We start from the raw sequence: 23,172 nt of genomic DNA on the forward strand, positions 1-23,172 counted from the left end.
ACAATTCGATTTTCGAACCTTGGATTTCGACAGTGAATTTCGAACCTTGACCTCATGAAATCTGTCTTCTATCAATTCGGTGTATATATATATACATATATATATATATATATATGTGTGTACCAATCCGACCGTGGCCGTTGCCAGCCTCGCCTGGCACCTGTGCAGGTGGCACGTAAAAAGCACCCACTACACTCACGGAGTGGTTGGCGTTAGGAAGGGCATCCAGCTGTAGAAACATTGCCAGATAAGACTGGAGCCTGGTGCAGCCTTCTGGCTTCCCAGATCCCCGGTCAAACCGTCCAACCCATGCTAGCATGGAGAACGGACGTTAAACGATGATGATGATGATGATGATATATATATATATATATATATATATATGGTTATCAGTAATAATATAGGGTGAAATTAATTAATTTGGAATAATCATTAATTTCACCAAGTAGATTTCGGCATGTAAAAGCCTCATTCGAGGAAAGTTTAAGTAATACTAAGTAATTAAGGGTTTAGCAACGATTTGCCTCACCACACACCGAATTTAGAAATAGCAGTCAAAGAGTTATAGCTATTCTTTCTACTAAAAGGGAGATCTTTAATATACAATTATTCATAATTGTAGTGTCCTACGCTGATGAGAAAAAAAGTTGGGTAAGACATAATTATCTAATTCTTATGCTTTCCTAAAACTTAATTTCGAAACGTACGTCCAACCCATGCTAGCATGGAAAGCGGACGCTAAACGACGATGATGATGATGATGATGACGTCCGTAGGTGACTTAAAATTGTATGATAGATTGCCGTCATTTCTTTCTCTCTTGCCTGTCTGTGTTTGCCTTTCAAGTGCTGTGGTTTTACTGAGATCTCCCCTTTAGTAGAAAGAATAGCTATAACTCTTTGACTGCTATTTCTAAATTCGGTGTGTGGTGAGGCAAATCGTTGCTAAACCCTTAATTACTTAGTATATATATATATATATATATATATATATATATATATATATGTCATCATTATAATCATCATCATCGTTTAACGTCCGCTTTCCATGCTAGCATGGGTTGGATGATTTGACTGACATCTGGCGAACCAGATGACTGCACCAGGATCCAATCTGATCTGGCAGAGTTTCTACAGCTGGATGCCCTTCCTAACACCAACCACTCCAAGAGTGTAGTGGGTGCTTTTACATGCCACCGGCATGAAGGCCAGTCAGGTGGTACTGGCAATGACCACGCTCAAATGGTGCTTTTTATGTGCCACCTGCACAGGAGCCAGTCCAGCTGCACTGGCAACGACCTTGCTCGAATGTTTTTTCATGTCCCACCAGCACAAGTGCCAGTAAGGTGACACAGATACATATATATATGCATGTACATATATATGTATGTATATATTCCTGGTAAGGCAGCTGCAGGAGAAATACCTAGCCAAAGATAAGCCCCTGTACCTGGCTTTCGTTGACATGGAGAAAGGTTTTGATAGGGTCCCCCGATCCCTTATCTGGTGGTCAATGAGGAAACTAGGGATAGATGAATGGCTGGTGAGGACTGTGCAAGCCATGTACAGAGATGCCGTAAGTAAGGTTAGGGTTGGCAACATGTACACAGAAGAATTCAAAGTAGAGGTTGGGGTCCACCAGGGTTCAGTACTCAGCCCCCTCCTATTTATCATAGTACTCCAGGCAATTACGGAGGAATTCAAGACAGGCTGTCCCTGGGAGCTCCTCTACGCTGACGACCTTGCTCTTATTGCTGAGTCACTATCAGAACTGGAGGAGAAGTTCCAGGTGTGGAAGGAGGGTTTAGAATCAAGGGGCCTTAGAGTCAACCTAGCTAAAACCAAAGTACTAATAAGTAGAAAGGTAGACAATCCACAAATATCTTCAGGAAGATGGCCCTGCTCGATCTGTAGAAAAGGTGTAGGTAGAAACTCTATAAGATGTACCCAGTGTAAGCTATGGACACATAAGAGGTGCAGCAATGTCAAAGGTAGGCTAACTGGGAAGATAGTTTTTGTATGTGGCAGATGCTCGGGAGCATTAACCTCCGAAAATCTGCAGAAAACAACTTCCGTCACTTTCCAGGGGGAAAAACTAGAAGTAGTTGATAGCTTCCGTTATCTAGGTGACCAAGTCAGTAGTGGGGGTGGGTGCGCTGAAAGTGTAACTGCTAGAATAAGAATAGCCTGGGCAAAGTTTAGGGAGCTCTTACCTCTGCTGGTGACTAAAGGCCTCTCGCTCAGAGTAAAAGGCAGACTGTATGATGCGTGTGTACGAACAGCCATGCTACATGGCAGCGAAACATGGGCTGTGACTGCTGAGGACATGCGTAAGCTCGTGAGGAATGAAGCCAGTATGCTCCGATGGATGTGTAATGTCAGTGTACATACTCGACAGAGCGTTAGCACCTTGAGAGAAATGTTGTACCTAAGAAGCATCAGTTGTGGTGTGCAAGAGAGACGATTGCGCTGGTATGGTCATGTGGCGAGAATGGATGAAGATAGGTGTGTGAGAAAGTGCCAATCCCTAGCAGTTGAGGGAACCCGTGGAAGAGGTAGACCCAGGAAAACCTGGGACGAGGTGGTGAAGCACGACCTTCGAACTTTAGGCCTCACTGAGGAAATGACCAGAGACCGAGACCTTTGGAAATATTCTGTACGTGAGAAGACCAGGCAGGACAAGTGAGCCCAGCCCACTTATGAATGCCTTTCCTCCCTTGGACACAAAGACCGGTTGAGGCAAGCGAAGTCGATATAGAACCTCATCCGACGACAGACACCCATCCCAACCCCCCATGCTTGCGAAGACATGTTGGGGCAAGCGAAATCGAAACCGAATTGAACCAGCCAGGATCCCTGGCCTGGTGGTACGTAAAAAGCACTATCCGACTCGGGGCCGTGGCACGTAAAATACTCCAATGCGACCGTACGACAGGCACCCATGCCAACCCCCTTTGCTTGTGAAGACATGTTGGGGCAAGCGAAATCGAAATCGAATTGAACCAGCCAGGATCCCTGGTCTGGTGGTACGTAAAAAGCACTATCCGACTCGTGGCCGTGGCACGTAAAATACTCCAATGCGACCGTACGACAGGCACCCTTGCCAACCCCCTTTGCTTGTGAAGACATGTTGGGGCAAGCGAAATCGAAATCGAATTGAACCAGCCAGGATCCCTGGTCTGGTGGTACGTAAAAAGCACTATCCGACTCGTGGCCGATGCCAGCACCGCCTCGACTGGCTTCCGTGCCGGTGGCACATAAAATACACCAATCTGACCGTGGCCGTTGCCAGCCCCGCCTGGCACCTGTGCAGGTGGCACGTAAAAAGCACCCACTACACTCACGGAGTGGTTGGCGTTAGGAAGGGCATCCAGCTGTAGAAACATTGCCAAATTAGACTGGAGCCTGGTGCAGCCTTCTGGCTTCCCAGAACCCCGGTCGAACCGTCCAACCCATGCTAGCATGGAGAACGGACGTTAAACGACGATGATGATGATGATGATGATATGTGTATTTATAAATGTATGTATATATATGTACATGTATGTATATATATATCTATATTTCAAATATATTATACTGCACCAAGAACCACTTTTTATTATTCTACTATATATATATATGTATGTGTGTATGTGTATATGTATGTATGTATGTGTGTGTATGTGTATATATGATATGTATATATATATATGTGGTCACTGTTACTACGGCAACAGTGAGAGAATTAAAATAGTGGAGGTGGGGGCAATTACAATTTCTCAGATCCTTAAACAGTCACTCCCGCTGGCAGTGGTATGTCTTAGGGAAGGAAAAATTTATAAAAAGAATTTTTTTTCTCTGTGAACAGATCTGATTTTGATTAGTCAAAAAATTGATGACGTTTTACCTCAGTAGTCAAGCTTGTCGCCATGCTTGATTGGTTTCCCTACAAGATACAGTTATGGGTTAGGTCTAATTCTGATTCGTTAAAAAATTGATGACGTTTTTCTTCCGTGGTCAAACTAGCCACCTAACAGGATACAATTATGGGTCAGATCTAATTTCGATTCGCTAAAAAATTGATGACGTTTTTCTTCCGTGGTAAAACTTGTCGTTCTGCTTGGCTGGTTTCCTAAACAGGATACAGTTGGGGGTCTTTTCCTTAGAATCGTTGAAGCTTGGTTTTGATTGGTTTGGAATTATATGACGTCAGTGAACAGTGCAAGAGTACTGACTTAACTGATATAAACCCAACAATCACTAGTTGACTAAAATTACGACAACCAAGAATCACTACTGTTGCTCCCATCGGAACACAAGGTAAAATCTATAATGAACTCCTGCACTACACTTGACAAAACAGTAAGGAACGACTTACACCTTATAATATATTTTTCGCCTTTTCAAGAACATGGATTCTATTGAATGTATATAGCATGGATTCTATTGAATGTATGAAACAATTATGAACTATTCCATTATACTCTTTATTATTAAAAAATTCTTTTTGGTAAGGTTCGTTATTTCAAGAGCCGAAACATGTAAAAATTAAAATTTATCTAATATAGTGGCATTTTCAAACTTCTTTTTTACAAATATATACCCACTCGTATACGATCTAATCTTATTATAAATATATATATATATATATATATCACAATCAAGGAACGGCCATAATAGGCCTTTCACCCACTAGAAATAACAGCCAAAAGCTTCAACCGCAAAATAACATCAATTCCGTAAACCAGGAGAAAATTAAAAAACATTTACCCTGTAATTTCTTATACGATGCACCGTTTCATCTACTGGTTAATGGTAAACTAACCTGATTAAATTAAATCAAGCCAATCTACCATAAGCCCTTAGATTCATCAGTAAGAAATAGCCAAGTCGGTTCCGACTTGGCTATTTCTTACTGATGAATCTAAGGGCTTATGGTAGATTGGCTTGATTTAATTTAATCAGGTTAGTTTACCATTAAACAGTAGATGAAACGGTGCATCGTATAAGAAATTACAGGGTAAATGTTTTTTAATTTTCTCCTGGTTTACGGAATTGATGTTATTTTGCGGTTGAAGCTTTTGGCTGTTATTTCTAGTGGGTGAAAGGCCTATTATGGCCGTTCCTTGATTGTGATGTTGAACTTAAAAATGGTCTATGACTATTTAATTTTTTCCCACTAGGCCGCTGGTGGCAAAAAAATTCTACAAAATTTTTTGCCACCCTATATTGATTATATATATATATATATATGGTGGATTCTCTCATCGAAGACGATGAATGAGGGTTCATTAAATAACCTTCAACAATTCCTAAGCCCTGTGACACCGCATGTGTACCTTCAATCCAGCAGATGTCTTGCACACTTTCTCGCAAATGGTATACCTGCATGTATTTGTTGGTTCAAAATGTCTTCTCAGGTGGACAGCTAACCCAGCTTTGCTTCGTGCTTGGAACCCACAGTGACACACACAATCATTGTTTGGTGGATTTTGCTGATGTGTTGCTTTCAAATTTGCACAAAGGGCGTCCCTATGACGAAGGCAGTTACTTTCAAATTCTCTAGTCTTTAGAAAACACATTTTCCTCCATTTGCTGCAATCCCTTGCTGCACTCTCCCAGGAGCTCAGAGCAATGTCACAACGCTTCAGATTGTCTTTTAGTTTGTCCTTGTAATGAAGAAGAGGACGCCCTGTTGGACGGGAAGAATTTGTCAATTGCCCATAAGAAAGCTACTTTGGAACTCTTGAGTCATCCATTCTTACGAGATGACCAGACCACCGCATTTGTATCTTAAGCCTTACGATTTGACAATTGCTTTATAGCCTTTTCGACCTCCGACATGGATGGACTGTCAGCAAGATTCTCGATGGTTGGCTTCTGAGGAAGATTATCAATCACTTCCTGATCCACTGTCGATTCTCTGTTTAAAACATTTGAAAAATGTTCAGCCCAGCGCTTAGTAATCTCTTTCATATCGGTGAGGAGAGTGCCATCTGACAAAAATATTGGAGAGGCCCCCTTTGAAATGGGACCAAAGACACCTTTGACATTTTGGTAGAAAGATTTAAAATCGCACTTATCTGCTGCATCTTGTAAGGACTGGGCTTTCAACTTCCACCAGTTTTGTTTCATTTCCCGGAGTCGAGATTGTGCCAACTTTTTGGACATTCGAAAAGCCTTGTGTTTCACTGAAGAATTTTTGTCAGTAATCCACACTTGATGGGTTTGATGCATGTTTCTGAGCAAAGGGAGGATGGTTGGATCATTTTCATCAAACCAATCTTGGTTCTTCCTTCGAACATAACCTAATGACTCTTTGGCAGAGTCATACACTGCAGTTTTAAACTCTGACCAAGATGCCTCAATGTCATTCCCACATATAATGGAGGACAGCTTTTCGTCAGTAACCGTTTGAAACGAGTGCATGGTCTCCTTAACCTTCAACTTGTCCACATCAATTCTCTTGATGAGAGAACTACGTTGATTTCAAACAGGGCATTTGATTTTCATCTTGATTGTGGAGCAGATCAATTTGTGATCTGACCAACATTTCCCTATACTGTAAGAGCATGTAAGAGTTACATCTTGTCTATCAGAACGACATACAATGACATAGTCAATGAGATGATAATGATTAGACCGGGGATGCTTCCAACTGGCTTTCTTGCAATTAGGTAGCTGAAAGTGAGCAAAAGCTCAAACTCACTGCAAAGAGACAATAAAAGAACACTGTTTGAGTTGACTTTACCAATTCCGTGTGAACCAATGACATTGCTCGAAGATTGTGTATCACTACCTACACGAGCATTGAAGTCACCTAAGACAAACAGCTTATCTTGAATCGACACCTTGTTAATCTGTTCACGTAAAGAGGAGTAAAAACTTTCTTTTAGCTCATCAGATGAATTAAGTGTAGGTGCATAGCAACTAAAAAATGTGGCATATTTGTCTTTTCCTACCGCAACACGCAAGGACATAAGTCTGTCATTTATACCAACAGGCAGAGAGTCAAGATTTTTGGCAATATCACTTCTGATGGCAAAACCAACACCAGATTCACGTTTCTCAGATCTTGCTTTTCCTATCCAATAGAAAGTGTACCCACCTTCAACTTCCTCTAACTGTCCCGTATCAGCAAACCTGGTTTTGGAAAGAGCTGCAATACCAATTTTATGATGCTTCAACACATGTGCTATGATAGTGGTTCTTCATTCAGGGTTCTTTTTGTTATCTTGGAGTGTTCTCACATTCCAAGACACAATGAACATATTTGTTCCATGTATTTTCTTTCTACTTTTGATTTGGGTGCAATATTGGATGCCCAGACATCTGCACCTGATGACAGAGACAAGAGCAAGTAAGCAATGTTTAGGTCATTTTTTATAGACCCCCTCCCCATGAAGAGGAAAGCAGTGCCATCCTAAAAAGGGCTGCTTTATATATATATTATGTTGCCATTATAAAGTTATCAATAATGACAGCAGCAGCATTAACAACAGAAACAATGAGCAGCAGCAGCAGATGCAGCAGCACTATGAAGAGCAATAGCAGCTTCAGTTGAACAAGCAGCAACAACAGCACCAACAGCAGTGGCAGCAACACTGACAGTGGCAACAACAGCAGCAGTAGCAGTAACAACAAACTCTCTAGATTTAAAACACCACCAACGACAACATTGCCTGGATTAAGAGTAACAACAGCAACAGCAGGAAGAGGAGAACAACAACAACAACAATAATAAATGCAACAAAACAAAAAATGAAAATAAAACAAAATCCAACAACAATGCCAGCAAGGATGCTTCGTGATCAAAAAGCCGTAAGAATTGAGGCTTTAACATTGCAAGAATAGTAACAACAACAACAATGGCAACAGCAGAATTACGACAATAGCAACAACCACAGCAGCCAAAGCCACAATAACCAGAGTAACAGCAAGAACAAGCACATTAACAAAGCAGCAATAACAACAACAACAGCAACAGCAAAACAACAATAAGAAAACCACTGATAATGAAAACAGTAGAAATAATAATAGAATTATGGATGGCCAACTAATACAACCGCAACAATATAAGCAATAAGAACAACAACAGCAACAACAACTGTACTAATAACATTAAAAGAGGAGTAGTTATATTTAGACAGTCTTACTTTCACTTTCGGGTGACTGTCACAGATTCCATGTTTTTACACATGTATCATGTAAGTAGAGTGAACAAATCTACCAAGGCATGGCTCAGTATATAATGTAGTAAGAATCCAAGTGTTCCAAAGGTATAGGGTTGTTGGAATAAATGTAAGGAATTCTACATTGGATGGAAAGAATATTTATATTTGTGTTGAGTTAATATTTAACACCATTCCTATTGGAATATCAAAACAATAATGATCACAACACAACTTATTAGTGAAGTGTCTTTTATACAATCTACTTCAGGTGTTCACATTCAGTTATGCCTCATATCACCCTACAAATAAGCAAATATTTATACACAGTCTTTAAAATTTTATTTATCATTAATTTCAAACACTGAATTTTCACTCTTATTATTTTATTATTCCCAGAGAATATTTTATAGGGATAACTCCAACATTTTAAATTATTTTGTACCAGTTTGTACCGAGGAATGGACTCCCATCAATATGGGCAGCGATTATTCAAAGAATCGGAAGTTGAAACAGAGAAAAGTGTCAAGCAAAGTGCAACCATCTGAACCAAGTCACTCAGTTGTTATTAGTGAGGCCAGTTATGGCTTGTCTGAGAGCAATAATGTGGCAAATTACATTACTGACAAACAAAAGGAACTCGTTCTAGAAACATGGAAAATAGTCCAGTGCAACATGACCAGAGTTGGTGTTGTGATGTTCATGAAGTAAGTTATAAACTGTATATATTCTATATTATGTGTGTATGTCATATACATACATATATACATGTACACACATGCACACGCACACACATTTTTATTTTGTCATATGCTCAGTTACCTGATATCAGATTTTCTATCAGAAAAGGTTGATAGCCCCTTATTTACCTATAATGTATATGTGTCTGCATCTTTGCATAAACTGTATGTATGCCAGTGTGTAGCTGATATGTGTGTGAATATATTTATGAGATATATATGTACTTCTAAATGGATAGGCATATGGGTGGAAATGTGTGTCACCTTTCATTATTGTTATTTAGATGACTTCATCCATAACTCACACTGCCTTTTTTCTCTCTATTGAAGCCAATTTTGAACTCCTTTAGAAAATTATGTTGCTATTTCTCATAGATCGAGTTATCACCCCCTCGCTGGTTCTATTCCGCGTGCTATATATGTATCTGTTGGTATGTGAAATATGCACAGGTATAGCAGTGAAGGCAATAACATCATCATCGTTTTATATATATATATGTAAAGACCATGCAATACAAGGTAATGAGAATTAGTCTCAGGTACATCACACAGCCCTTACAATAAATATAAATATTACATATATGTGCCAGAGGGAAAAAGAGAAAACAGAACGGAGTAGAATGTTTAAGAGAAGATTTATGGATATGTTAACATGTGTGTGTGTGTGTGTGTGTACGTCATGTATATAGAATAATAGACAGGCTGTCATGAGAACAAAATGTATGTGTATATAGGCATGGATGTATGCATGTATGTTAAGTACATATAGGAATAGCAATGAAGGAGAGAGTGAAGGAGTCAAAAAGTTAGAAGAATGAGTTGGTTGCTGTACATGTTGTATGTGAAGTTGTGGCTGTAATGCTGCCTTGGTCACTTGGTACAGGAGTTTTTGCAAGTTGTATATCTGCTGTTGATCCAAGGTGAAGTAATTCATGAACAGTGAGGTGTTGGAACCAGGATGAGTTGCTTGTGAGCTGTGTATGTAGAGATAATGTTGACGAAGTTAAGAATATGATGGTGGCGACGAAGAAAGAGATCACCATAATGGTGTTGGACGAAGTTGGTAAGTCTCAACATGGCTACTGTCACTGGAACTGGCTGTATCTTGTGTGGTCAGTGGCTAGACCTCAAAAGGTCTGGAACCAAATCGTTGAGATGAGGAATATCAGGGTTTTTATAAGGAGCTATAGGCTCAAAACTGAATTGAGAACAGACTTTCTCCCGTGATTTTATTTAGAAGCTCTGATTGATTATACGCTGCAAATTGATACAACAAAGTAAGAGACAAATTGCACCAATACCAACCAATCAGAGTAGTGGACACAACGGGATCCAAGTAGAGGCCAAAGGCTAGCTGTTACCTGCTATGTTTGAATGCATGTGTATATAATAAAGGGGAGAGAGGAATTTCACTTGAGTGTTCATTACATATATATATGTACCATGAGATGTGCTATATATATATATAGCACATCTCATGGTAGATGTCTATCTTTGATGGTATGTAAATATATACACATTTATGCGTGCATGTATGCATCTATGTAAGTGCACATATGTATATATCTGTACCTAATCTTTTGTGATTATGGGTATTGGTATATAAATATTTACTCTTACATATATATATACACGCAGGAGTGGATGTGTGATAAGTAGCTTGCTTACCAGCCACACAGTTCCAGGTTCAGTCACGCAGTGTGGCAACCTGGGCAAGAGTTTTCTACTATAGCTTTGAGCCGACCAAAGCCTTGTGAGTGGATTTGGTAGACAGAAACTGAAAGAAGCCTGTTGTATATATATATACATATATATATATATATATATATATATACGAGCAAAATGACCCCTGTCCAATGGACGGTGCAGAGTTGTCAAACATTTAAACCAAATTTCCTTAAAACAATTTGTCTGACCGTCCTATAGGCCTCTCCTTTGAGAAACACTGATGTAACCTAAATTTGAGACACCAGTAAGCTTGGCAGGAAAGAAACATGCCTTTAAACAGTACAAAAACAACAAAAAGTGGAAGGTGCAGTTATGTACAGGTTGACAGAAGAAAAGCTGGACAAAAATGATGCATGAAAATGGGTTAGGTGGAGGTAAATCTAGAGGGACAAGCATGATGATTTTTTTTGCGCAAACTGCACATGCATTTTTCTCGTGTACGCATAGTATCAATCACAACAGCTGATGTACTTGCACATACAAATGCACATTCCCACGGCTTTATCAATCGCATTCTCACCTAGAATCAATTTTTGTAATTTTTTCAAGACTTATACACACCATAATACCGTCGATATCTACATATCAAATTTGAGCACAATCGGATGGAGTATCCAAGAAGACACACAAATAGACAGACAGAATAGATTTTATATAATATATAGGCTTGAAATGAGGAAAAGATGGACATCCAACAGCTGATGAAGGGTCGTTCTTTATGTTACTTGTCATGTTTTCCATTTGTTTCTCTTGTTGTTTGCATATTCAACTCATTTGTTTTCATTCTTCATGTTGTTTACAATTTGTGATAACCTGTACTCATATCAGCATATATATATATATATGTCAGTAAGGTGAGGGTTAACAACGAGTACAATGAAGAATTCTGAGTAGGGGTAGGGGTCCACCAAAGATCAGTCCTCAGCCCCCTCTTATTCATCATAGTTCTCCAGGCAATAACACAGGAATTCAAGACAGGATGCCCCTGGGAGCTTCTCTATGCTGATGCCCTTACTCTAATTGCTGAGTCACTATCAGAACTCAAGGAGAAGCTTCAGGTGTGGAAGCAAGGATTAGAATCGAAGAGCCTTAGAGTCAACCTAGCTAAAACCAAAGTCCTAATAAGTAGGAAGGCAGGCAAACCACAAATCCCTTCAGGTAGATGGCCATGCTCGGTCTGTAGTAGAGGCGTAGGTAGAAAATCTATAAGATGTACCCAGTGTTAGCTATGGACACATAAGAATATTATTATTGATTAGGATTAGAATTGAAAGTAAAATTTCCACTTATTTCTTATTCTTATTTTCTAAAATTTTTGTTGCGTCTTGCAGCATTTTCAATAGTAGTGAGTGTGTAAAATTGTAAGAAAATGACTCACCTCAGACACAACAGAATAAGCTTCAACACATGAACTCACATAAAGAATTTTGCAAACCAAATCCAAAAACGAAATATGTATGTATGTGTGTGTGTGTGCGTGTGTGTGTGTGCGTGTGTGTGTGTGTGTGTGTGTGTGTATGTATGTATGTATGTATGTATGGTGGTTGTTTACTCCTTATGCAAAGTTTGACCACTTCCTGTACCTACACCTTAACGCCATCATTGTATCTGATGTGGCTTTTTAAACCAGACAATGTTCTGAAAAGACACCCACATAGATTGCATATCCGATTTGGACCACCAAGAGCTGCAGATAAGTTCTGATCTTTGTGGATCTTAAAATGTCTTTTGAGGCCTCCGTTAGATTTGTGAACCTTCTGGCATACACTGCATTCAAAGGTGTGTACAGTCATATAGGCAGAATAGTTGGTGGAGGTTCGCTTTCCATGGGTTTGCAAATGAGATTTGAGGCCAGCTAAAGACAGGCATGGTCTGTCACAGACTGTGCATACAAAAACGTTATTATCATTCACCTTCTCGATTGTTACATTCTTCCTTAGATGTCTTTTGAGTCTTACTTGTGTTATCCTGGCCTCTTCAAATGCTTTCACTCCACTCCACACTTTTGTTCACCATCCACCTCGATCCGAAGCAAGGGTTTCTATATCTTCTGGAACCATTCCAAGCGACTTCATAGTAGTCCTTATGCCGTCCTTAAACCTTTTTTTTTAGGTTTACGCCAATAGCATTTCCTCTCTGCAAGCTCACCATAAAACAGTTGTTTCGGCATGCGTTCATCCGCCATTCAAACAATATGGCCACACCATCTCATTTGGTTCCTCAAAATCATAGCTTTAATTGAGGTGATGCCTGCAGATGCAAGGACATCTGTGTTTGGAGTAAAAGAACTCCATTTAATGTTTAAAATGCAATGAAAGCATTTTTAGTGGAATTGTTCTAACAATTTAAAATGCTTTTCATAACAAGTCCTTGTTTCACAAGAATACAACAGGGATGGTAAGACAAATGATTTGTAAAGAGCCAGCTTTGTATTCTTATTTATATGTCTCTGGCACCATACATGTGACTCAAAGCCAGCAAATGCTTTTACTGTCTTTTGAATTCGAAGGTGTATTTCTGTATCAAGTTTCCAAGGCAGACAAACGAATCGACAACCTCAAGTAATTTTCTCTTAACAAAAATTTTAGTGGGGGTTACTAACAGCACTACATGCAAGTTGGTGCATTACAACTGTTTTTTCAAGTTGGTAGTCAAGCCAAAATCATCACAAGGTAAGTCAAATGCAGATACAAGAGATTGTTGTTCGATATTTTATGTAAATATCCTCCTCAGAGTTTTAAAAAGCATGTGACAACACAACAGCAAAATATATTGCAAAGAGGGTGGATGCATCAAGGTCTCTTTGCTTCACTCTGTTTCCTATTTTGAGGGCTACTACTACTACTATTGCTACTACTGCTGCTGCTGCTACTACTATTATTAGTACTACTACTACTAGTAATGATACTAATAATAATTATAACAGTGATGCTTTATTCCTGTATGCATGTCCTCTATGCTGTTTCATTAATCTATAACCTCTCATTTTCCCTATTTGTTTCCAACAACAGAATATCCCATACTCTGGGATATCTCAGAAACAGTCATAAGACTGAATTTTTTTCCCAATGATAATAATGTATATGACTTGAAATGTTTGCCTTGCCTTAATGTTTGTTGTCCTCTTTAACAATTATATATCCGCTATATTGGATACATATGTAGTAATGGCCAGCAACGTTTTGCTGTTTCTATTAAGGCTGCCCTCAGTAGCTGCCCATCCTCCTCTGTTGAAAGTAGGTGGAATTATATCCTGGAAGCTTTGTATACCACATCAATAGATACTTTTGGCATGAGTGAAAAGTATAACCCAGATTGGTTCAGAGTTGGACTCACAGGGTTGGAACCAGTTATTGAAGCAAAGTGTGCAGCTCTGATGCAATACAAGAGTGATTCTTCTACAAAAACACTCAAAGAACTTAGAAAAGCAAGAAGTAAAACCCAACTGACTGCCAGACGCTGTGCAAATAGGTGTTGGCAGGAAATTTGCAGAGTATCCAGTCAGCTGCTGACAGTGGCAACACCTGTGGGATGTATGCTGGTTTGAAGAAGGCCTTCAGTCCATCTGCAACCAAGTCAGCTTCTCTAAAATCAATTACTGGAGATCTCATCAAAGACCAAAGCAAGCAAATGGATAGATGGGTGGAGTACTACCAGGATCTCTACTCACAGGAGACCACGGTCACTGAAGCTGCAATCAAGAGTGTCAAGATCTTGCCGGCCATGTGCGAACTTGACAATTTGCCATCCATAGCAGAGCTCACCAAAGGCACCGGTAAAAGATGGTATCCCCTAAGAGATCATCAAAGCCAGTAAAAACACCACCCTGCTTTGGCACCTTCATGAGGTTCTGTGTCAGTGCTGGGAAGAGGGTACAGTCCCTCAGGATATGCAGGATGTTAACATCATCACGCTTTACAAAAATAAAGGTGACCGTGGTGATTGCAACAATTACCGTGGAATCTCTTCTCAGCACTGTTGAAAAGACCTTTGCCTACATAATCCTGCCCAGGCTACAACTGCTTGCTTCTCGAATTTATCCAGAATCGTAGTGTGGCTTTAGAAGATACTTTCCATACGCCAACTTTAGGAGAAGTCCAGAGAGCAGAAAATGCCATTATATATGGCCTTCATTGATCTGACAAAGGCCTTTGACTTGGTCAGTAGAAAAGGCCTCTTTATCTTGCTTCAAAAATCAGATGTTCACTACAGTTGCTGAGGATCATCGATTCTTTCCATGATGATATGCAAGGCACCATACAGCACAATGGTTCAACATCAGCCACCTTCCAAATAAAGAATGGGGTAAAGGAAGGCTGTGTCCTTGCTCCTACATTATTTGGCATCTTCTTCTTGCTGCTGCTGCTGTCACATGCCTTTGAGACATCAGATGATGGAGTGTTTCTGCACAGTAGAAGTGACAGGAAACTTCAATCTCATGCATCTGCATGCCAAGACCTTAATCAGAAGTGTCCTGATCAAGGAGATGCTATTTGCTGATGATGCAACTCTGGTATCACACTTAGAAGAAGCCCTGCAAAGGCTCATCAACTGTTTTGAGCAAGCATGTGGTGATTTTGGCTTATTTATCAGCCTCAAGAAGACCAACATCATGAGTCAGGCTACATCAGACATCCCAGACATACTTATTGGAAACCACAGACTACAGGAGGTAGAGAAGTTTACCTACCTTGGCTCTACCATCACCTACAACCTATCCCTTGATGCCGAGCTCAATATATGCATTGGCAAGGCAGCTGCTGTGATGACCCAACTCTCCAAATGGGCATGGGACAACAATAAGCTGACCAAGACTACAAAAGTGAAGATTTACCAGGCATGTGTACTTAGCACTGTACTGTATGGAAGTGAGACCTGAACACCATACACACGCCAAGAGCGTTGCCTAAACATCTTTCACCTGCACTGTCTCCGGAAAATCCTTTGTGTCAAATGGCAGAATCATGTCCCCAACAAAGATGTCCTCAAGCAAGCAGGAATACCAAGCATGTTTGCACTCCTCACACAAAGACGTATGAGATGGCTTGGACATGTTAGCCGTATGGAAGATGGCAGAATCCCCAAGGACATACTCTACGGAGAGTTTGCTAGGGGCACTAGGTCTGTTGGAAGACTGTTCTTATGGTACAAGGATATCTGCAAAAGAGACATGAAGGCCTGCAAACATCAATATTACCAACTGGGAAGCAGTTGCCAGAAACCGTGGAGATTGGCGACGCACCATAGAAGAGGGAACACAAAGGTGTGACAGAGGGAGAGAGGAGAAATGGAAAGACAAGAAAAGATGTCAACAAGAAACTATGACACTACAACCAGCCAGGAAAAGTCTTTGTTACATCTGCGTCGCCTGCCAGAGGGAGTGTTTGTCCAGGATAGGACTACACAGCCACAGCAGGAGATGTATTAGGACATGAAATGTAAAAGTCGGACTAGCTATTTTATGTGCAACTCCATTTTCTCCTGAGACAAAAAGGATGCCAACAACAATAACAATATATATCAGATATATATGAAGTAATGGCCAGCAACTGTAGCATCAGCATCAGTAACAACAACAGCAATAGCTGCAGTAACAATGACAATATGTCAGAGTAGCAAGTAGTTGCAGTAAAACCATTGCCGCCAGCCACAAAATCCCTAGTGGGAGAAAGGAGTCCATTGCCAACACTATCGCCCCCTGTGGCAGCAAACAAACAACTGTAACAGCAGGACTTAAGCAACTCTCACAAATGACAGCAGCAACAGAAGTAGCAGTAGTAGAAGCATGGAAAAGGGCTGCTCAGGAGTTAGAATTACAAAATCTTTTCAGTAGTCATATTGGACAAAAAGCATAAGTACTTGAAAGAATCCCAACAGCACATCAACCGAGTCAGAGGAGAGCAAAAGCACAGAAGAATGATGATGCACATCTGTACATCGTTGAAGCAACGTACACAGGAACAGGCCTCCTTAGAGCAAGCCAAACTGTGCTTGAAACACATTTGGCAAAACAGATTTTGTTACATATTCCAGCCAATATTATTGTAAGCAAGTGAATGTTCAGTCGAAGACTCTATTCCAGAAGCAAGCACTCAACAGTTCCACATAGAAGTGACAAATTTACACTAATACCAATTTATCTGGGACTAAAAGTGACCAGGATAAAAAAAGAAAAAAACCCCACTAACCTTCCACTAAAACTATGCTTCTGGGGATGGGAGTGAAATATGTAATGTCAGGGGGCTCTAGAAGCTGCTAGAAATGAAGATTCTGAAAGGAAAATTGGGTTGGAAATTCTTGAGACACTAGACACGGTCCCCGATCAAAGAGACATCCTGGGAGAGTAGAAGTCCAAATGTCACAAATGCAAGTACATCGGTCCTCTCAGGGCCTTCTGTCCCAACAATAACAACATAAAGTGGCAACTGAAAGAAGGTCTCCATTACTGCCAACACACATCATAACAATAACAACTACAACAGCAGCAACAGTAGCCTGCAGTGCCATTTGTAAAACTGGAAACAACAACTGTAAAAACACCATCAACTGTGAATAAAATATTAACAAAAGAAGCACCGACCCCAAGGCAACAGAAAGCTCCAAAACAACAATGATACTGTCCCTCACCCCTGCTAAGGTATGTCTTTTATTGATTTGGACCACTCGGACATATTTTGTGCCGAAAGTGATGTGCGACTCTGAATGATATAAAAAGCGACTAACTGAAGGAAAGCAAACATTGTACCAACAAAATGGTTGGGAGGTTTGAGGGAAGACGAGAGCTGCGTTTAAACAACGATACACCAATACCACCTTCAACAAAGTAGCAACACTATCAGCAACATCTTCGTCACCACCTCACCACCACCATCACAAGCATCACCAACATTACAAACACAAACACAACCTAATTCACATGCGTGCACGCACACACACACACTCACACATATACACACACACCAACTGCCAGAATACCACACCGATATGATCAAAAACAGAAATAAATAATTGCACAGCCATAGACACAAGCAACTAAATTTTAATGAATCCCATACATCAACACGCAAGCACCAAATCACACTTGTGGGGTTATGGTGAATATCTGTTGTTATGTGTCGGATGGATCTGGCTGTTAGCTGAGTGCAGCATGAAGATCATCTTCATTTTACCTTCCTTTGGCAAAGAAGGGCAGGTAATCTTTATGTCTGATGATTTTAGCAAAAGAGGTTGTGTGGTAGACGAGATTGAAAGGACTGAAGGCAGACACCTTTGTTTGTGGCCAAACCTCACCAACCTTTTCAAATTTTACTTGTAAAGAAAAATGAGGCTGGGGAGAGAAGTACTATCTTTCGGAAAATTTCTTGAAAAGAAGTTGAGAGTGGTGAGCAAGATCCAAGTGAACATGTGCCTATAGATTGGAGGAAGATAACTGGCAGAAGGCACTTATCATCATCGTCAGCGTGACCGTGGTTTTCAGGGGGTTTTATGAGTAGCCCTCAGAGTTCTCCAACTTTTTCAGGAATTATTCCTAGTTTGAGATTTTTTGGCTTCTTTGCCTTTGTCCTTTTCTGTTTATGTTATTTAGCCCTATATCACCTGCAGCTGCCCCCAATGATTTTTGTCAACTCTTAATGGTTATTAAGCAAATCATCATCATCATCATCACCAAAGGCGGAGGCGTGGCTCTGTGGTAAAGAGTATGCTTCCCAGCCACACAGTTCCCAGTTCAGTGTTTCTGCATGTCACCTTGGACAAGTGTCTTCTATTATAGCTTAGACCAAGCCTTGTGAGTGGATTTTGTTGATGGAAACTGCAAGTATATATATATATATATATACATATATATATACACACACACATACACACACACACATATATCTGTGTGTATCATTGTGGTTCCCCACCACCACCGCTTGATAACCCAGTGTTTGCGTGTTTATGACCCTGTAACTTAGTGCTTCGGCAAGAGAGACCGATAGAATAAATACTAGGCTTTAAAAATAAGTACTGGGTCTTGTCGTTTGACTCTTCAAAGCGGTGCCCCAGTATGACCGCAGTCTAATAACCGAAACAAGTAAAAGATAAAAGATCATCAGTATTACTACTACTACTACTGCTGCTGCTGCTGCTGCTGCTGTTGCTGTTGTTGTTGTTGTTGATGATGATGATGATGATGATATCTTTTTTCAGTCTTTTTGAGACCCATCCAGACGTTCAAGATGTGTTCATGCCATTTCGTGGTCTGGCAGCAGAAGATATGAAGCAGAACTCACGTTTAATCTCTCATGCTCTTCGGGTAATGGGGACAGTTGAGAAATGTCTTGCCCGTATAAATGAACCAAGGAGACTCGAAGATATGCTCAAGAATCTTGGCGCCCGACATGTCATGTACAATGCTAAAGTGGATTACATTGATGTAAGTATGTTTGTTGTTGTTTGCTGTTGTTGTGTTGTTTTGCTGTTTTGTTGGTCAGTCTCTTAATCCATCGGGTCTAGACACCACCACCAAAAACTCTGACGTCATCAACCCACTCCACATATACTCGTAATAATGAGAAATTGGACTTCAACTGAAGGTTGACAGAACACTCATTAATTCAAGTGGTTGGCTCTTTTTCTCCTTTAGCACCTTTTTACAGAAATGCAGACATACATTTTTATCATTACTCAGGCTTTTGGGTAATATATATATATATATATATATATATACACACACACACACACACACACACATATATATATATATATATATACACACACACACACACACACACATATATATATATATATATATACACACACACACACATATATATATATATATATATATACGATGGGCTTCTTTCAGTTTCAGTCTACCAAATCCACTCACAAGGCTATAGTAGAAGACACTTGCCCAAGGTGCCACGCAGTGGGAATGAACCCGGAACCGTGTGATTGGTAAGCAAGCTACTTACCACACAGCCACTGTGCATGTGCATGTTAATATTAAAAAAAAAACTTTGCTCGTGTATCTGCTTTTGTTTTTATTTCTGTGTGTGTATGGACGTTATGCTTGATCGTATGATAATGCTGGAAATTACAAACTTACTGCAAATATCATATTTGTATTCTACGTCATCAAAATATTTGTTGCAAATACTTTTACCATTTGACAAAATTTTGAAAGATAATGTACGAGAAAAATATAGAAAAGATTATTATTATTGAGTGAGAGTGCAGTGCATGCCATCAAAGTGATACTGGGGCACAAATATATGTAGCCCAGTATACCCATCATGACAACCCTTCTGATAAGGGTACACCAGGTACATGCATCACAGCCTTATGTGCATGACATGGTGATCTCATATCAAGATAAATAGCGCATGACCTTGCATATGGGGCCAAGTTAGAATCTTCTTCAAGTAGCCCATCCCACTCAAAAGGGCATGGGCATATTAATATTTTTTTGTGCGCGAATTAACACATCCTTTTTCAATGATTATTTTCAACAACTTCACCTAATTCTAGATTTGTTGTTTCTGTTACAGTTAATTGGTCCTCAGTTCATTCTGGCTATCAAACCTGAAGTTGGTGACCACTGGTCCCTGGAAGTTGAAGAAGCTTGGTCAGATCTCTTTAAGTTAATTACACATATCATGAAAGCTGCTATGGCGTTTTAAAAATCATTTTCAACCAACCAAAACTGGTTTATTTTTGATTCGTGGTCGAGTTGTGATTGTCGGTTGATGTCCACCCACCGAAACAACCAATGAATATCTGAAATTTGCCAAATGCTAAAAAATAGAATGGAACAAGAATTCTCTTTTCATTTCTATTTTTTGTTATTTTTATCATAAATAATTGTCATCTTTGGCAACATCATCATGAAACGACGAAGGAAGCTTCTATGTTGCAACCTATCTTGATAGAAACAGTAAGCAAATCTCCTTCATGCCACGTCTCATAGCTTTAAATACAGAAAGAACACATTAGTTAATATAATGCTAGATAAGCCTAACAAAGACATGACTGTGACTGAATGACATGGATCACATGTTTTCTCAATAAGAGTGGATTTGCAGCTCAACATCAACAACAATCATTATCATCATAGATGGGAGCGATCAACAAAATTCATATTCATAATCATCCATGTTTCTCTAACAAGAGCAACAGCATCAACAACAATGAGTGACAAGAATGTTTCTCAAGAATAAATACTCCCGTTACAGTTTTCATTACCCACATCTTAATCTGCCTCTTTTCTTTCTTCTCTGTAACTTGGTCTCTTCCCCCCCCCCTCTCTCTCTCTCTCTCTCTCTCTATATATATATATATATGGTGGTTGTTTACTCCTTATGCAAAGTTTGACCACATCCTGTACCTACTCCTTTGCACTATCATGGCATTTGATGTGGCTTTTTAAACCAGACAATGTTCTGAAAAGACACCCACATAGATTGCATATCCGATTTGGACCACCAAGAGCTGCAGATAAGTTCTGATCTTTGTGGATCTTAAAATGTCTTTTGAGGCCTCCGTTAGATTTGTGAACCTTCTGGCATACACTGCATTCAAAGGTGTGTACAGTCATATAGGCAGAATAGTTGGTGGAGGTTCGCTTTCCATGGGTTTGCAAATGAGATTTGAGGCCAGCTAAAGACAGGCATGGTCTGTCACAGACTGTGCATACAAAAACGTTATTATCATTCACCTTCTCGATTGTTACATTCTTCCTTAGATGTCTTTTGAGTCTTACTTGTGTTATCCTGGCCTCTTCAAATGCTTTCACTCCACTCCACACTTTTGTTCACCATCCACCTCGATCCGAAGCAAGGGTTTCTATATCTTCTGGAACCATTCCAAGCGACTTCATAGTAGTCCTTATGCCGTCCTTAAACCTTTTTTTTTAGGTTTACGCCAATAGCATTTCCTCTCTGCAAGCTCACCATAAAACAGTTGTTTCGGCATGCGTTCATCCGCCATTCAAACAATATGGCCACACCATCTCATTTGGTTCCTCAAAATCATAGCTTTAATTGAGGTGATGCCTGCAGATGCAAGGACATCTGTGTTTGGAGTAAAAGAACTCCATTTAATGTTTAAAATGCAATGAAAGCATTTTTAGTGGAATTGTTCTAACAATTTAAAATGCTTTTCATAACAAGTCCTTGTTTCACAAGAATACAACAGGGATGGTAAGACAAATGATTTGTAAAGAGCCAGCTTTGTATTCTTATTTATATGTCTCTGGCACCATACATGTGACTCAAAGCCAGCAAATGCTTTTACTGTCTTTTGAATTCGAAGGTGTATTTCTGTATCAAGTTTCCAAGGCAGACAAACGAATCGACAACCTCAAGTAATTTTCTCTTAACAAAAATTTTAGTGGGGGTTACTAACAGCACTACATGCAAGTTGGTGCATTACAACTGTTTTTTCAAGTTGGTAGTCAAGCCAAAATCATCACAAGGTAAGTCAAATGCAGATACAAGAGATTGTTGTTCGATATTTTATGTAAATATCCTCCTCAGAGTTTTAAAAAGCATGTGACAACACAACAGCAAAATATATTGCAAAGAGGGTGGATGCATCAAGGTCTCCTTGCTTCACTCCATTTTCCATGGCAAAAGATTCAGAGAGCCTACCACCAAAGTTAACTCTAACTTTCCTATCTTGATGCAAATCCCTGATCATATTTACAAATTTTTATGGGCAACCTATTTTCTTAGAATTAGCTACAGAGCATTTCGATTAACAATATCGAATGCTTTGCTCAAATCAACAAAGCAATGGAATAGAGCAAGATTCTGTTCAATGCACTTTTCTTGTAATTGTCTGATAGTAAAGATACAATCAGCTGTGCCCCTGGAGGAAATAAACCACACCGAGACTCAGATACAATATTTAGAACTATGAAGGTATTTAAATGTTCTAACAAAATGCAGGCAAGTACCTTTCCAACTATAGACAAAAGCAAAATCCCACGAAAATCACTACACAGATCCTTTGGCCCCAATTTATACAAAGAGACTAAAATGGCATCAATCCAGTCTTGAGGCACTTTTTCAGTTCTCCAACAGTGACAAATTAATGTATTTATGAGTTTAAACATTTTGTCACCCCCATATTTCAAGACTTCCGCATAGATTCTGTAAAGGGAACTGGTTGCTTCTTTACACTTTTGGGGTGCAACTTGGGTGCAACGCAATTTCCTTTCTTTTTGTTTCTAGAAACTACCAGTCGGTAACAAAACGCAATTTTAAAAATATATATGATTCTTTATTCAACAATGAAACACGATGGTATACTGGTATCCACCTAGTTTAACACAGCAAGGCTGAATTCTAACGTTTGTAAGTTTCTTACAATTCAGCAGCAACGGAACAGGTCAAATCCTAAGCGTCTGGGACAGGAGAATAGGCTGATCACACGTTTAAAAATACGTCCGTTCTCTTCTATCGCCGTGTCTCAAGTCAACGACGCTATTAAGGAATGCGATAGAATTTCTTCAGTCTGTAGCGCATGTGCATGAGGGAACTTCCTTATGCCTTTCCAGAAGGTTCC

At 39.7% G+C, this 23,172-nt stretch overlaps 1 protein-coding gene across 1 annotated transcript; it reads left to right on the forward strand.

Moving 5' to 3' along the window:
* Positions 1-7,583: 7,583 nt before the first annotated feature.
* LOC115217156 (non-symbiotic hemoglobin-like) lies at positions 7,584-20,858 on the forward strand. Its single transcript, XM_029786777.2, has 4 exons — positions 7,584-8,394; positions 8,597-8,859; positions 18,811-19,036; positions 20,154-20,858. The coding sequence occupies exons 2-4, from the start codon at positions 8,630-8,632 to the stop codon at positions 20,283-20,285; spliced, it is 588 nt and encodes a 195-aa protein (XP_029642637.1). The 5' UTR covers positions 7,584-8,394; positions 8,597-8,629; the 3' UTR covers positions 20,286-20,858.
* The last annotated feature ends 2,314 nt before the right edge of the window (positions 20,859-23,172 follow it).

This window comes from Octopus sinensis, linkage group LG11 (assembly GCF_006345805.1).
Source record: "Octopus sinensis linkage group LG11, ASM634580v1, whole genome shotgun sequence".
NCBI classification, from domain to species: domain Eukaryota; kingdom Metazoa; phylum Mollusca; class Cephalopoda; order Octopoda; family Octopodidae; genus Octopus; species Octopus sinensis.

Excerpts from the sequence above, each read along its gene's own strand:
- LOC115217156 (XM_029786777.2), top strand. The coding sequence starts at position 8,630 with ATGGGCAGCGATTATTCAAAGAATCGGAAGTTGAAACAGAGAAAAGTG. Across the intron at positions 8,860-18,810 it reads GGTGTTGTGATGTTCATGAA|TCTTTTTGAGACCCATCCAG; the intron begins GTAAGTTATAAA and ends ATCTTTTTTCAG. Across the intron at positions 19,037-20,153 it reads CTAAAGTGGATTACATTGAT|TTAATTGGTCCTCAGTTCAT; the intron begins GTAAGTATGTTT and ends TTTCTGTTACAG.